General features: G+C 38.7%; 1 protein-coding gene across 8 annotated transcripts in view; it reads left to right on the top strand.

Moving 5' to 3' along the window:
- The window catches only part of PEX1 (peroxisomal biogenesis factor 1), a 71,809-nt gene that overhangs the window by 4,650 nt on the left and 49,930 nt on the right, over positions 1-17,229 (top strand). For 4 of the 8 annotated variants that reach the window (XR_012011054.1, XR_012011055.1, XM_072784186.1 and 1 more), the window contains exons 2-5: positions 6,839-6,994; positions 9,845-9,949; positions 12,713-12,864; positions 15,062-15,166. Coding sequence is in view for 6 of the 8 variants with exons in the window: in XM_072784186.1 (XP_072640287.1) it covers positions 6,839-6,994; positions 9,845-9,949; positions 12,713-12,864; positions 15,062-15,166 (518 nt within the window). In the remaining 2 variants the exon portion in view is untranslated. Of the gene's footprint in view, positions 1-6,838; positions 6,995-9,844; positions 9,950-12,712; positions 12,865-15,061; positions 15,167-17,229 lie in introns of those variants that run through there. The other 4 variants (XM_072784187.1, XM_072784188.1, XM_072784189.1 and 1 more) reach the window with 4 other exon arrangements.

Below are 17,229 nucleotides of genomic sequence, written 5' to 3' on the forward strand. Positions count from 1 at the left end.
ACCCAAGATGGGGCTTGAACTCATGGCCCTGACATGAAGAGTCATTGCTCTAACCAACCAGCCAGGCGCCCCATTTTTTAAAGTATGTGTGTGGCTATTTAAAAGTAATTTTTTTTTTTTTTTTTTTTATGATAGTCACAGAGAGAGAGAGAGGCAGAGACATAGGCAGAGGGAGAAGCAGGCTCCATGCACCGGGAGCCCGATGTGGGATTCGACCCCGGGTCTCCAGGATGGCGCCCTGGGCCAAAGGCAGGCGCCAGACCCCTGTGCCACCCAGGGATCCCTATTTAAATGTAAATTAAAATTATTTTAAAAGAGGGGGGCACCTGGGTGGCTCGGTTAAGTGCCTGCCTGTGGTTCTGGTCATGATCTCAGGGTTCTGGGATCTAATTGAGACCCACATTGGGCTCCCTGCTCCCAGGGAGCCTGCTTCTCCCTCTCTGCCCCCTGCTCATGCTCTCTCTTGCTCTCTCTCTCTCTCAAATCTTTTTAAATAAATAAATGTAAATTAAAATTAACTAGAATTTTTAAAACGTTTACTCTAGTGGAGGTGGAGGATCATTACCTCAGGGCATAATTAATCATGGGTTGCAACCTATAGATTGTCACAGGGCCCCATGCTTAGTTTAATGCTGTGTCACTGACAATGTGAGTGAAGGACCCATGTTTTCTTTGCTTTGGGCCCACAAATTCTGTAGTTGATCTTGGCTCTGTACCTCTTACTCATAGTATGGTGGGAGTATCTCCACCATTAGAATCACCCAAAGATTCATATTGAAAATGTAGATTCCTGGGTACCACCCTAAGTACATTTAAAAAATAAGCAAGTGGGGCCAAGCATCCGATCATTCACTCCATGTATTCTTAAGACACACTGAAGTTTAAGAATTCCTTTTTTTTTTAGTTTTTTTTAAGTTTAAGAATTCCTAATCAAAATTGTCTTTTCCAAGTGAAACTTCATTTCTTTTTGTTTTTATACTTATGGGTTCAATCTTCTATTTTTCTAAATTTATACATTAAGTTGCATATTCACACATCCTTGGCAATCTGGTTTTGTGTGTATTTGTATTTAATTAAATCTTTGCTTTCTTGGGTCTCTGGAATTTGAAACCTAGCTAATTTATTGTCTTGGTTTTATTTCTCACATTGGTGGTTTTTTTCTCTTGAGCCTTCAAAACTCATTCAGAAACAATATACAGGAGTTTCAACTGCCTACTGCCTTTCCTAGTGCTTTTAAGCCCAGGGAAATTGTATTTTTTTCTTTAGGATCTTGAATACTATTGCTAACTACACGGTGATGTCTTCCCTTAGAATTTATTTTTTTAATTTAAAATTCAATTAGCCAACACATATTACATTCTTAGTTTCATGAAACTTCAGTTCTGTAAGCCTAATAGCAATCCCAGCTTGACTGATGGCGAGTTAGGAATTGACCCAGTCTTCACACATATGTTGTTTAGCCACATTTTTTTACACTTAACGTAGAATAAAAGTTTTTTAAAGCTAAGTGAAGAATTTTAAAGCTTCCCAATAATTTCATATTGTTTGATTCAAGTGATTATTTTGGCATCAAGATGTTACTTTGGATTCTGACTCATCCAGTATATTCCTTTACCTCTGCTATTTATAAGGGGCCATCATTTATTTAGCAAACATTCATTTGAAAGCCTACTCTTGTGCTTGGCACTACTGGATACTGAGTAGATAATTCATGTAAGAATAAGAAATTTTTGTCGTATGCCTTGCTAAAATCCAAATACTTTGTAATCTGCATTTCTCTGATTCAGTAGGAATGGTCCTACCAAAAGGAGGAAATAAGTTAAATCTAGTATGATTTATCCTTATGAATTCATGAGCCCCTGAGTGTTCATGAATTTCTAATACAATTGATTATCTCTTCTGGGACTTAGCCCAGGACCACCTATAAATCCAGTAGTCCAGTATTTGCCTTGCACTTTATTTGTGAGACATAACATGTGCCAGTATGTATGCATACGTAGGTTAGTATACAGACATATTTTCTAGCAATGTTTGCTGAAAGGGCTTAGAAATATTCTGCCCCCTTCATTATATATTGGGCTTAGAAATATTAATACCCCAGTAATAACAAGCACACCCAGTGCCTAGACCTTGGTGTCTAAATATCAATCTCCACTAAAAAGAATGAGGATTCCTTGAAGAAATAGCTGCACAGAGTGTAAAGGAAAACCTACACTACACCTCTTTTTCTCTTTTACTCTGACATTACTACCACGCCTACACTTCTGGTCTCCCAACCGTATGGTTTTTCCCCCAGCAAGCAATTTTCTGTGACATTCCAGCAATTTCTTAATCCTGACACTCCCTGAGATGGCATCAGATCCCATAGGTTCAGTTCCACAAGACTCCTACTTCAGATGCCCATCACAAGTCTAAGTTGTTACCTTCATTTCTGAGTGACTATAAATTGGAGGTCCAACTAATTTCACCAAAGAGATGAAAAAGCCAATGGATTATGCTATGTGAAACATACAAGAAACCATTCAAAAGTTCCCAGTGTCCAAAATGAACAATTTGAGCAAGAAAATTAACAATTTTTATAAAATGAGTATATGTGACACACACACACCTCATACTGACATAAATAATTGAGTAAGTAAATGAGGAAAGACCTCTTCCTTTGAGGAGAAGGAACTCCAAATAATAATATAGATACTCCTTCCCAAGAAGTGGAATTCATTTCACTTGAGCAGCTGGCTTCTAAAGAATAGATTGTGGAAAGGGAAAATGGTAACTAGAGTGGAGAATCCTGTAGACCAGCTTAACCAAGTGATCAAAGTTATCAAGAGTTAACCTTGTTAATATGTATCCCCCTGACATGTGAGAAGAACAGCAACCTATCTCTAGTATCCTTCCCCAAAACCCCTAACTACAGTCTAATCGTGAGAAAAACTTAGGCAAACAACTGAGGAACATTATGCAAAATAAAAACTCAAGGTCACGAAAGACTGAAAACTCACAAATTGGAAGAGACATGACAACCAAGCATATCCCCGCTTGGATTCTGGAACCCGCCAATAAAGGACATTTGTGGGAAAAGTGGTAAAATCTATAGTTTAATAATAATGTGCCAATGTTAGTGTATTTGTTTGACAAATGTACCATCGTTCCGTAAGGTGTTAACAAGGAAAGACAGTGAAGATTTTATGCAAACTCTCATCTTTGCTGCTCTTATGTAAATCTAAAATTATTCCAAAATAAGTAACACGGGCCAATCTCTAGTACCTCACCATTCTCATTACCTATGATCTCCCAAATATCATTAACAATGGTTCCTTGACCTCATGAGTGAGGTCTTTAGATATAATGAAATGTGAGCTTACATGGATAAAACTCAGAAAAAGTTATTACCTGCTGAAGATTGTGCCTAAAATCCTTACTAGCTGTCTTGAATGACTTGTTAATATTTGACTCAGAGCAGCTCCTGACTCTTTTTTTTTTTTTTTTTTTTAGCTCCTGACTCTTAAAACATCCCTTTCTTCAGGGATCCATTTTCACATTGTTGGTGCTAACATTTCCACTCCGATGATAATTCTCTCCCTCAGAATTGAGCAGGAGTGCTTTCAGGCGATCATTAACATACTCTGCTCTCCTTATATTGCATCCACACCTGAGCTGCTTTGTTCTTCGTATTCCAAAGAAAAGAAGGAGAACACTACAAGTTTTTGTCCTCGGAGCTGCTGCATCCCCTTATGTGATCTAGCCTTGAAGTCATATTGCTTCATTTCCACTGAGCTCTACTGGTTGAAACAGTCATACACACACACACACACACACACACACACACACACACACCCTGCCCCCTCCTAGTTTCAAGTAAAGGAGAGACCCCCATCTCTCAGGAATATCAAAGTCAGGAATCCCTGGGTGGTTCAGTGGTTTAGCACCTGCCTTCAGCCCTGGGCATGATCCTGAAGACCGGGATCGAGTCTCATGCCAGGCTCCCTGCATGGAGCCTGCTTCTCCCTCTGCCTGTGACTCTGCCTCTCTCTCTCTGCATCTTTCATGAATAAATAAATAAAGTCTTTTAAAAAAAAAAAGGAATATCAAAGTCATTGTACAAAGAGCATAGGGGATGGATTGGGAAGACAGTGTTGTCATATCTGGACTCACCCATTCACAAGGTAGTTTTTTTTTTTTTTTAAGATTTTGTTTATTCATGAGATACTCAGAGAGAGAGAGGCAGAGAAACAGGCACTTACCTTTGGCAGGTCTTAGCTCAAGTGACACCTCGGGACCTTTCTTAATTTCCTACTCCCTCCCCAGTTGATTATTCCTTTCTTTGGGTCATGGCCAAACACCATCAATCATAGTGCTTGTAATACCTTGTGGCACTTTTTTTTTTTTTAAGATTTTATTTATTTATTCATGAGAGATAAAGAAAGAGAGGCAGAGACACAGGCAGAGAGAGAAGCAGGCTCCACGCAGGGAGTCCGATGTGGGACCCGATCTCAGGACTCCAGGATCAGGCTAAACTCTGAGCCACCCAGGCATCCCTTTTATTTTTTTTTTTTTAATATCTTAGCCGAAGTATAACAACTTTGTGGGCAGGAAGCATGGTGTATTCATTGCCTGGTTCACAGGAGGCTCTTAATAAATGCTTTTTGGATGGATAAAAATGATCTTTATGTTGTATTTCAGGGCTTATAGTTAGTTATATTGTGGAGCCTGGAAATCTAATTTAGTTCATAAAACAGTATTAGTAGGTACCTTTGTAATTGCTTATTCTTCAGATTTATCAACCATTCCCCTAAGAACCAAATCATTCTGACCATTGTAGAAACCCTAATGTAAACTGTGTATGTGCTATGTGTTATCATTGATTTCAATTGGGTGAGTTAAAATCAATTTAAAGATAGCATCTAAAATATTTCTCCCTACTTTCCTTATAAAAAGAAAAAACGGGGGAAGGGGTGGAAGAGAAAAAAATAGTAACCAGGTTTCCTTCCTAACTCTTCTGGTTCTTTCAAATAATCTATGATTCATTAGAAATGGGCTTTTAGAAACTGAAGAAATCTCAAAGATCATCTAGGACAATACCCAGTTTTCATAGGTGAGGACTCTGAGCCATAAGGAAGCTTTATGACTCATCTAAGTCTGCTGTTCTAATTTAGAAACAGAAGTGGAATCTGGCACTTCAGTACCTCAGCCCCCTAAATCTAATCCCTTAATTCTCGGTCCTGATAATGCATTAGAATCACCCATTCACTTCTTTCAAAATACCCTTTTCCTAAATCTAGAGTGAAATTCGGGTGTAAGAATATTGGAAATTTGTTAGAAAATTAGTCTCCAAGTCCTGATTTTCTCTAACATCCCAAGTCCCTTTCCACTTTCTGACCTCATCTCCACCTCCCTAACCAAAGCCCTATCACTCCAAGCCTGGCTTCTATGCTTCCAGTTTTCCCCTTCAATGTAATTTTGCCAGATGAATTTTCCTAACCACTTCTCAATCCGTAGGGCCTAGAAGAATCAACAGAGCTCTTGTTTAAAAGCTAATTCCTGAGCCTGATGTTAGCAATTTTGACTTGGTAGGTCTGGGGCAAGACATGGGAATCTGGATTAAACAATGAAGAGGAGATTGATTCTCTCATACAGATGGTCCAGAAGTGGTCCATGAGAAACACTGCTTCAGTAAAATGCAGCTGACCCTTGAACGACCTGTAGGATACAAGCACCAACCCTCACACAGTTGAAAATCCATGTTTGAGCTTTTAAAACCTTTACTGCCAATAGCCTACTACTGACCTTAATTATAAAATCAATTAACATATTTCATACATTTTATGTATTATATACTGTAATCTTAAAGTAAGTTAAAGAAAAGAAAATATTATTAAGGAAATCCTAAGAGAGGGATGCCTGCGTGGCTCAGTTCATTAAGCATCTGCCTTCAGCTCAGGTCGTATTCCTGGGTTCCTGGGATCGAATCCCACATTAGGCTCTCTGCTTCATGGGGAGCCTACTTCTCCCCCTGCCTCTCTTTCTGTGTCTCATGAATAAATTAATAAAATTTAAAAATTACTATTATTAAGAAGAAAATCATAAGAGAATGGGGCACTTGGGTGGCTCAGTCGGTTCAGCCCCCAACTCTTGCTTTTAGCCCAGGTTGTGATATCCTGCACTGCTCTGGGGGTGAAGCCTGTTAAAGATTCTCTCCCTCTCCCCCTCCTCACTCCCCCCTTTCCCCAAAATAAAGAAAATCATAAGAGAAAATACATTTACAGTCCTGCACTATGTTTTTTTAAATCATCTTTAAGTGGATCTGCAGTTCAATTCTATGTGGTTAAAGTCAACTATAAATGATAATTTTCTCTGCCATTAGCCCATTCTCTTCAATCTTGTTTCATTTCTCCAGTTGTTGTGCTCCCAATAGAGCATGTCCAAACCCAACCCATTTCTCTCCCTGGAATTCTCTATTTTACTACCTCCAACACATTTCTTCCTGCATAAATAATATGCATCCTTCAAATCTCTGTTAAAAGTCTGCTCCCATGATAGTGACCCAACTCCTCTTTCCCACACTGATTTCTCTTTCTTTACATGTCTATAGTGGTGACTGTTATGTTACATGATTTTCCATTTACATGCTATCTTATGAGACTTCTAGGTGATGCCTGTTTTAATTGTGTAAGCCATTAAGTAACAAGTCATGTCATACTTTTTCATTGCTAGGGCATCTAGCACCATAAGAACAAAATAGCTGCTTAGTAAAATATTTTTTTTTTTAGTAAAATATTTTTTATTAGATTGGAGTACTCACTAAGTCTAAGCTGTATATATTTGTATTTTTATTTTACAGTCAAAAAAAGTGAAGTAGAGTGTCTCATAAGACTTTTTCACAGCTTGGTGGAAAGAGCTAATGTAAGACTTAATAACTTTGGACTAGATCGTAATGCATTTCGAGCGATCCTGCACAGCGTATTTGGAATGACTGATGATATGCTTATGAATAGGGGTAAGAGTCTTAAGAAATTGAAATGGACCAAGCTGAGATGGCAATATATATATGGTGTACATATTAATATGTGGCAAATATCTATTTGTAATGACAAAATTATATATGGCAAATTTTTATATATGTATGTGTGTTCAATTGTCATCAAAGACTTTGAATTTTTTTAAAGTTTATTTATTTGGTGCAAGTTGAGGGAGGGGCAGAGGGCAGGGAGGGGGACAAGTGGACTCTGAGCTGAGCAGGAACCCATTCCTGAGCACAGAATTCCTCTGGGGGCTGGGGAGCTGATCCCACACCCCCCAGATCATGTCCTGAGCCAAAAGTCGAGTTAGATGTTCAACCAACTAAGCCACCTAGGTGCCCCTTGAGTTTTTCTCTCTCTCTCTTTTTTTTAAAGATTTTATTCATTTATTCATGATAGAGAGAGAGAGAGAGAGAGAGAGAGAGAGAGAATGGCAGAGAGAGAAGCAGGCTCCATGCAAGGAGCCCAATGCGGAACTCCAGGATCACGCCCTGAGCCGAAGGCAGGCGCCAAACCGCTGAGCCACCCAGGGATCCCCCTTGAGTTTTTCCATGCCAAACTAGATGGACTTAATTCTGATAAGGCTGCCAATATAAAATAAAAGTTGATCTGATTGTGAGGATTTTTAAAAGAGATTTTATTTATCTATTTATGAGAGAGAGAGAGAGAGAGAGGCAGAGACACAGGCAAAGGGAGAAGCAGGCTTCCCACAGGAGCCCATTGTGGGACCCAATCTCGGACCCCAGGATCATCCCCCGAGTCAAAGGCAGACACCCAACATCCCGTGAGGGATGCTGAGCCACCCAGGCATCCCGTGAGGATGGTTTTTAATCAAAACTCACTCAGAATGTTTTATCTCATAGCTGTACCATTTTGAGAAATAACCAGTAAGTTGCCAGTATTGGTTTTTTTTTTTTTAAGTTAAGCATATGACTTTTTACTCATGAAGTCTTTGGATTCATATGCTGTAGACATGTAAACTACTAAATGACTTCTCTTTCCTCATAAAAATACTGTATTAGTACCAAAAATGATAATTACTCATTAAACTGAAAAAAGTAGAGGATCTTATATTTAAAATAGGAAACTAGGGCCACCTGGATGGCTCAGTGGTGGGGCGTCTGCCTTTGGCTTGGGTCGTGGTCCCAGGGTCCTGGGATTGAGTCCTGCTTGGGCTCCCTGAGAGGAGCCTGCTTCTCCCTCTGCCTGTGTCTCTGCCTCTCTCTGTGTGTCTCTCATGAATAAATAAATAAAATCTTTAAAAAAATAAAATAGGAAATTATCTAATGTGATCCAGTTTCACTAACAAATTTTTAGTGTTCAATTTGATGTTTTGACATAGGTATATACCTTGAAACCATAATCATAATAAAAATAATTAACATTACCCCTAAAAGAGTCAGTAACATTTTATCTTCTATATAATAATACTAAGATTTCATTGGTAATTTAAAAAATAATATGTTATTTTAGTAAATTATCTTTAGGTATTATACATACTTTTTTTTTTAAAGATTTTTTATTTATTTATTCATAGGCACAGAGAGAGAGGGGCAGAGACACAGACAGAGGGAGAAGCAGGCTCTATGCAGGGAGCCCAATGTGGGACTTGATCCCGGGTCTCCAGGATCACAGCCCAGGCTGCAGGTGGCGCCAAACTGCTGCACCACCGGGGGCTGCCCTATACATACTGTTTAGAACAGAATTTTGCCACTCTTTTCAAATGCATTTTATTTATAGTATTACTATTTTATTGTTTAAATTTAATTTAATAAACTTATTTCAAAGATTTTATTTATTCATGAGAGACACAGAGAAAGGCAGAGACACAGGCAGAGGGAGAAGCGGGCTCCCTGCAAGGAGCCCAAAGTGGGACTCAATCCCGAATCCCAGGATCACGCCCTGAGCCGAAGGCAGATGCTCACCCAGGCATCACTATTATTACTATTTCTTAAAGTCATCTCTACATTTAACATGAAGTTTGAACTCATGACCCCCTCAAGATCAAAAGCCACATGCTCTACCAACTGAGCTAGCCAGGTGCCCCCTTTGCCACTCTTTTTATTTTTATTTATTTAAACGATTTGTTTATTTTAGAGACAGAGTGTGAGTAGGGGGAGGGACAGCAGGAGAGGGAGAGAGAATCTCAAGCAAACTCCCCACTGAGCAGAGATCCAATGCAGGGCTGGATCCCAGGACCTGAGACCATGACTTGAGCCAAAATTAAGAGTTGGCTACTCAACAGACTGAGCCACCCAGGAACCCCTGCCACTTTTTTTAGTATAAATTACCATCACTTGATTAGCTCCATGTTGCTCTTCTTGGCTCATGGTAACTGTACAAAATATCACAAGTGAAGTTCATCATTGATCCTGGAGGAGAATTATTCCTTTTTTTCTATAAAAATCTGTGGGAAACATATTTCTAGTAATTTTGACTCTTGTAAGAAAGACTGTGCCAAAACCCTTTTTTCCCCTCAATTTGGGAGGAAAGGTTTTCAGTGTGTTTTTGTTGTTGTTTTGAGGAAGGTTTTAAAAATCTTTTGATATATACATACTTCTGAATTATAAAATAACTGTGTGGTGCCTGGGTGGCTCAGTCAGTTAAGCATCTGCCTTCGGCTGAGCTCATGATCTCTCAGGGTCTCCTGATGGGGCCCCGCATCAGGCTCCCTGCTCAACGGAGAATCAGCTTCTCCCTCTGCCTCTCCCCCAACCCACTCATGCATGCATGCTCTCTCTCTCTTTAAATAAATAAATAAATAAAATATTAAAATAAAATAAAATAGTTGTAAATTACAATATGCTTCTATGATATTTTTCTTTCAGTATTTTTTGCATTTGACAAAGACAATGATAACTGCATAAATGCCAAAGAGTGGGTTAAAGGATTATCGGTGTTTCTTCGAGGGACTTTTGAAGAAAAGCTTAAGTGTAAGATTTCTTCTACATGTTATTACTGACAGTAATATGCATTGTCAATTTTGTATTTAGTGAATGCTTAAACATTTTTAAAAAATATAAAATCCATGTTCTCTACAGCAACCTTTCAAAAATAGTTCATGACAGTTTTATAAAAACATCAAAACATGAAATGGGTGGCCTGTTTTATGGGAGAGTCCCTAGACCCAGGGTCCTCAAACATTTTCTTCACTGGTTCTGCAATGCCTAAATGTCACCATGCCATTCTTTGGCTTAAGGCCCAGGTGAAGACCAGCAAGTTAAGGTCAGGGCTTGAGCCCAACTGCAATCAGCCAGCAAGGCCATGATTTTGTGGCTGTCTCTGGGCTCCGCTGAAAATGGGCCTTGATACAGGCCAGTGCATAAGTCACAGTGAGGCCATTCCTGTCTCTTAATCAAAGAAAATAACTGGGAGTGATTGACGCAAAACAAGATGAAACACACATTAACCATCAGACACCAATACGCTAGTGTTGGAATTTGCATAAATTGCTAAGTTTTTGGTGGATGTAAATCGTTGTGGCAATACATGATTAAATAGCATCACACTATCAAAGAATTTTCCTTCTCTAATCCCTCTTTCTAAAAAGGTCTCATAGACATTTCAGGATATGTTAACTTGGGAAAAATACTACTTCTCAAGGTTGTGCTTTATGTATGCTCTGGATTGAAGAGACTCAACAAAAAGACACAGCTGATCTGATTATCTGGAATTTTATACTTGGTTCTACATTTAACTAGAATACAAAGTTTGGAAGAGCTCCTGCTCTACTGTATTTTTGGTACCTGAGTAGGGTCATCTGTGGCATGAATGAATGGATGGAAGTCATGGAAGACACTCTCCAGGGAGAGAGAGATCATTTTGGATAGTGCAGATAGGCAGGCTCTCAGGGAATGACAAACTCACTACCCAAATATATTGAAAAATGTTGTCAGTGATGTGATGAAGTTTATACTTAGTTTTTGTACTGTATGTAAGAAGAGAATCATAATATTGAGGTACACACACACACATGCATGTATGTGTACACGTGTATATATGTATTGAATGACCATAAGTTTAAATATTTATCTTCAGAGGTGCCTGGCTGGCTTAGTCAGTAAAGCATGCAACTCGATCTTTGGGTTGTGAGTTTGAATCCCACATCAGATGTAGAGTTTACTTAAAAAAATATTTTTATATATCTCCTTTATTGTAGTTTCATCACACTTTTTTGAAGTTTATAAAAGTCTTCTTTTATTTGTGATCCAAGAAGTCATTCTACAACAGGAGATGCTCAGTTCTGGGTCACATAATACATATAAACTAATAACCACAATATAATATGATTACTTAGAAATCTATGTATTTTCAAAATACTACATGGGAGTGTTGAGAAAGTTCTTTCCAGTGGGATCTGGTGGATCAGAAGACATTTTCAAAGAATAACTAGCCTTTCAGTTGTTTCTTGGTAAATCTTGAGCAGAAAGAAACTAGAAAGAAGACCATGCTAGGTATTAGGAACGGTATGAATAAAGGCATGGATGTCTAACTGAGTAGGTTGAGCTGGGAAAAATTGATGTCGAGACATGAGGCTAATAAGGTAAGTTGAATGTATATATCATTAAGGTTGAATCTTACTAAGGAAAAGACATCAGTTTCCTCTCCCCAACACTCTCTAGAGGATAGTTGTGAATCAACTATAATAAATAACGAAAAATTAGATAGAGGCAGGGGAGTTTCTTAGGAGATTGTTGAAGTTATCTAGGAAATAACAGTGGGGACAGAGAAGAGGAAAAAGACTATTAATATTTACAAGTTGGAATTGATGGTATCTCTTTGAATACAGAAGGTATTGTTTATAGTTTCAAGTACCTAAATTAAACTCCTTGATTTCAAAGTATTCCAGAAATAAGAAGTCACCAACTAAGATAATGTATTTATTTCCAGTCCTTTGCCTATTTTTAAAGTGGGTTGGTTTTGTTTGTTTTGCTATTGAGTTGTAGGAGTTCTTTATATCTTTTGGATATTAACACCTTATCTGATTTGCAAGTATTTTTTCCCATTCCATAGGCTGTCTTTTCAGTTGTTGATGGTTTCCTTTTCTGTACATAAACTTTCTAGTTTGATGTATTCCCATTTGGTTTTTTTGTGTGTGTCTTTTTTTTTTTTTTTTTTTTTTAGTCCCGCTTGTTTTTTACTTTTTTTGCTTGTGCTTTTGGTGTTAGAGCCATGAAATCATTACCAAGACCCATGTCAAGGAGCCTTGTTCCTATATCCTTTTTTGGGATTTTCATGGTTTCAAGTTTCATAATATTTTTAAACTCTCAATTTCAAAATCCACATCCCAAGGGATATTTAATCTTGTGGAAGGAAGTATAATAAAGAGTACTTTATTTTAAAATCTATCATATGGGCAGCCCTGGTGGTGCAGCGGTTTAGCGCCGCCTGCAGCCAAGGGTGTGATCCTGGAGACCCTAGATCGAGTCCCGCGTCAGGCTGTGTGGAGCCTGTTTCTCCCTCTGCCTGTGTCTCTGCCTCCCTCTCTCTCTCTGCATCTCTATGAATAAATAAAAATAAAATCTTTTAAAAATATATAAATAAATAAATAAAACCTATCATATGGACCAATAATTGTAGGTTGTAGAAGTTGTTTTTATCTTTTTAAAAACTAGGTATTGATATGATTAAGGAAAAGACTAGTGATATTTTAACTGTTCTTACCCAAGTCTTTAAATTTCTTGTGCTTTGGACAGTCTGTTTTGAAGTTTACTATTTGAACGGTGATGGTTACATTTCTCAAGAAGAGATATTTGACATGTTGAAGAACAGTCTGCACCAACAGTCATCTGAGGAAGAGACTGATGAAGGAATAAGAGAGTTGGTAGATATAACACTGAAGAAAATGGTACAAATGAAAACCTAGAACTTATCCAATCAAGCAGATGTTGGAGAAAGCTAAGGACAATAAATGATTTATTTCACTCTATAATTTTTTTAAAGATTTTATTTATTCATGAGAGACAGAGAGAGAGAGAGAAAGAGGAAGAGAGAGGCAGAGACACAGGCAGAGGGAGAAGCAGGCTCCATGCAGGGAGCCCGACATGGGACTCGATCCTGGGACTCCAGGATCACGCCCTGGGCCGAAGGAGGCGCTAAACCACTGAGCCACCTGGGCTGCCCTCTATAATTATAGTTATCTTTATGAGGGCAGGAAATTTTTTGTTCTCTGCTCTATTCATTGCCTAGAACAGTACCTAGCTGATAGTGGATGCTCAATGAATACTTATGATATGACTGGGTGATTAAATGAATGACTGCACAAAATGAATGTTAACTAGTTTAAATTATTTTACTATCAGTAAAACCTCATTAATGTGTGGGTGGCAGTGCAGCAAATGCTTCTAAAATTGGATGCTAATCTGTCTTCATGACCCTACCCCTCCAACCCATCTAAACACCATTATAACAAAATAACAATAATTAAAATAGTTGTCCCTTATAGAGTACTTACTATATGCCAGGCCCTTCACAGAACATTAATATATGAACTCATTTTAATCTCACAACAACCCCATGTTGTAGAAATTACTATCTTTATTTTCTAGATGAGAAAGCTAAGTAGTTTTACCCAAGGCACACTAGAAAATGGGGTGCAGAATTCTTTCAATGAAACCAATAGTACCACTTTCTAATGGACATAAGGATTTTCCTTTTCTTGCTATGACCCTATCCTGGATATCAGTGAAAATTTATGACTCTAAGGCAGCCTGGACTCTGCTTACCTCCATTACTCTGCAGATCAGGAAGGAAATAGGTGATGGGGGCTGCTGAGTCTCACATTTAGCTAACACAAACTCCAGGGTATCTTCTTCCATTAAAAATACTCACTAGGGACACCTGAGTGGCTCAGCAGTTGAGCGTCCGCCTTTGGCTCAGGGTGTGATCGGAGTCCAGGGATCGAGTCCCGCACCGGGCTCTTTGCATGGAGTCTGCTTCTCCTCCCTCTTGGTATGTCTCTGTTTTTGTGTGTCTCTCATAAATAAATAAAATCTTCAAAAAAAAAAAAAACCTATTTAAAAAAATACTCACTAGCTGCTGCTTAGGGCTGAAGGTCAACTTCTTGAGAGATAGTATTTCCCAGGACTAAACCCACTCCCTTCTTTTTGGAAAGGAAATATTATGGACTGAGGTGTCTTAGTTTGCTTGGACGGCTATAAGAAAATACCAGACTGGGTGACTTAAAACAGGAATTTATCTCTCAAATTCCTGAGACTGGGAGGGGGGGGGCATCTATCTGGCTAGCTCAGTTGGTAGAACGTGCAAATCTTGATCTCAAAGTTTTAAGCTCAAGCTCCACATTGGGTGTAGAGATTGTTTTATTTTTTTTTAATTTTTATTTATTTATGATAGTCACAGAGAGAGAGAGAGAGGCAGAGACACAGGCAGTGGGAGAAGCAGGCTCCATGCACCAGGAGCCTGACGTGGGATTAGATCCCGGGTCTCCAGGATCGCGCCCTGGGCCAAAGGCAGGCGCTAAACTGCTGCGCCACCCAGGGATCCCGAGATTGTTTTAAATATTTTATTTCATCATACCCTGGGCCGAAGGCAGGTGCTAAACCGCTTAGCCACCCTGGCATCCCTAGAGATTGCTTTAAAAAAAAAAAAAAAAATCCTGCAACTGGAATGTCCAAGGTGCCCGTCAATTCTCTTCCATGGTGAGGGTTCTCTTCTTGGCTTGCAGACAGCCACCACTTCAATGTGTCCTCACATGGCAGAAAGGACTCTGGTCTTGCTCCACGTATAAGGACAGTTACGTCACAGGGGCTCCACAAGACAGCTAAAGACAGCTAAATCTAATTGCCTCCCAAAGACCCCACTTCCAAAATCATCATACTGGGGGCTTTAAGATGTGAATTTGATGGCAGGAGGGACACATTCAGCCCATAATACCAGGTATTCCAAATAGAATTACAGGTATCAAGTAGCCCTGATAAATAAGTACCTTTTGATTTATGAAATAGGGCCCACTGAAGTGTACTTGGCAAAGTTTTCCAGGCAAAATTAAAACCTATCATTTATCAAGATATCATCTTCCTCTCTAGGATTATGACAATGATGGCAAGATATCTTTTGCAGACTTTGAGAAAGCAGTAAAAGAAGATAAACTTTTGTTGGAAGTGTTTGGACCATGTTTACCAGAAGCAAAGGTAGAGTGCCAACAGCTCAAATTGGTTAAGGGAACATTTTAAGGAAACAGTAAGTAATACTTGCTGGACAACTCACCTCTGTAGGGGCTTTGGCCCAATGCTGACATTCAGACAACCACAAGGGTCTCGGCTTCATCCTCATGTTTTGGGGCCCAACAATAGTGACTGTTTATTATATTCAATGGACTTTTTGAGCTTGTAACTTCTTTAGCCATACACAATTCCTGATTTATTGCATGTTAATGTTATTTTCCCAAGGAAAACTAGGACATATTGGCTTGCTTAAGGAATAGAACACTGAACAGTATACTCAGCAGGTACCAACCATAAAATGCTAGGACAAAACTTGTTCTCTTTCAACCCAAATGTTGTCAAACAATGAGAATAATTTTCAAAAACCTTGGACACATTTGAAGTACTTTATAGTATCTATGTTTATGTTTTTTCATTTATGGATTTGACCAAAGTTTTCTGAGCCAGAAGAGCCAGCCTAGTAATTGATTTGACACATTAATATTTTAATTCTTCCACTGATCAACTGCTTTGCGAACCTACAGAAACTTTTTATTCTCTGTAGTTTGGATGGTGATTTTGTGCATGAACTTGCATGTTAAGCTCTCCTGAGTTATCTCAGCTTGTTTCTCTAACTTGTCTGAGTGTAGCTTATTCCCACATTCTGATTCTGCCTGTAAATTTTTAGTAAAATGCAATGTATGAAAGGAAGAATGGGGGTTCTGTTGGAACACCAACAGTTCTTCAGTTGCTCCCAGAATTCAGTAGCCCAGCTATCAAGGGTCTTGCTGTGCACAAGCAGCAATGGTGCTACCTAGTAACTTGTGAGAAATGGAGAATCTCAGGGCACACTCCAAACCAAATGACTCAATCTTTTCTCTGTCTCTTTCTTCTGATGCTTGACACAGCAAAGGTTCTTCTTTCTTTCTCTCATTGTGGTCAAATATAGTGCATGTTGGTGGGGATGGGGAGGCATGAGAGCTAGCCTCCAGTCCCTGAAAAGATCCTGAAAAAAACAGAAATCCATTCAATAATACAGAACTGAGTAGCTCCTCCCTTTAAGAATTTAAATTCTTGAGGGCAGCCTGGGTGGCTCGGCGGTTTAGCGCCACCTGCAGTCCAGGGCGTGATCCTGGAGACCTGGGATCGAGTCCCACATGGGGCTCCCTGCATGGAGCCAGCTTCTCCCTCTGCCTGTGTCTCTGCCTCTGTCTCTCATGAATAAATAAATTAAATTTTTAAAAAAAGAATTTAAATTCTCCCTTAGAATTTTTAATTGTGATAAAATAGATCTAATACAAACTACCCTTTTAACCAATTATAAACATACAATTCAGTAATGTTAGGTATACTATGTTGTACAATCTCCAGAACTCTTGTTTTTATCTTGTAAAACTGAAACTCTATACCTGTGAACAATTCTGCATTCCTATAACCCACAAGTTCCTGGCCACTACCATCATAATTTTCATTTTAATAAGACCCTGAGGTGAAGATTCATAATATCTTAACATCTGAGAAGTGTGTTCTAGACAGTAACTTGCTCTTTCCAATTCTATGCTTGGGTCTCTAATGTGTCTTTTACCTGGGAATTCAGCAAAGAAAAATCTCTAATTACCTTACAAGGAAGTAAGGCCAAACCCCTTGCCTAAAACTTCTTTTAATACCATCTACCACTTGGAGCCATCCCAGCAAGTTTCAATCAGTAGGTCATAACTGATGAACTTTCTTAACTGGTATATTCAAAATCAATTCATTAGGCAAGGTATAGAGAAAAAAGAACAGACCACCATTTGATATGGGCTCTCTCAAGTTATTTTTATCACTTAAAAAAAAAAAAAAATGGGAAAGAGTGAACATAATTATTCCAAATTCCAATTATGTGGTTCCCTGACAGGAAAAACAATGTGGGTATGCTAAGGGTAGTGGTTAGCATTTTCTAATAGTTTGTTCTAATAGTTTACCTTTTTTTACTTTACAGAATTGTATTGATTTTGAAGCCCTGGCATTCAGACACATCCTGACTTCTAGTTTTTGAATGTGAATTACTC

This window comes from Canis lupus, chromosome 18, assembly GCF_048164855.1.
Source record: "Canis lupus baileyi chromosome 18, mCanLup2.hap1, whole genome shotgun sequence".
In the NCBI taxonomy this organism is placed as follows: Eukaryota; Metazoa; Chordata; class Mammalia; order Carnivora; family Canidae; genus Canis; species Canis lupus.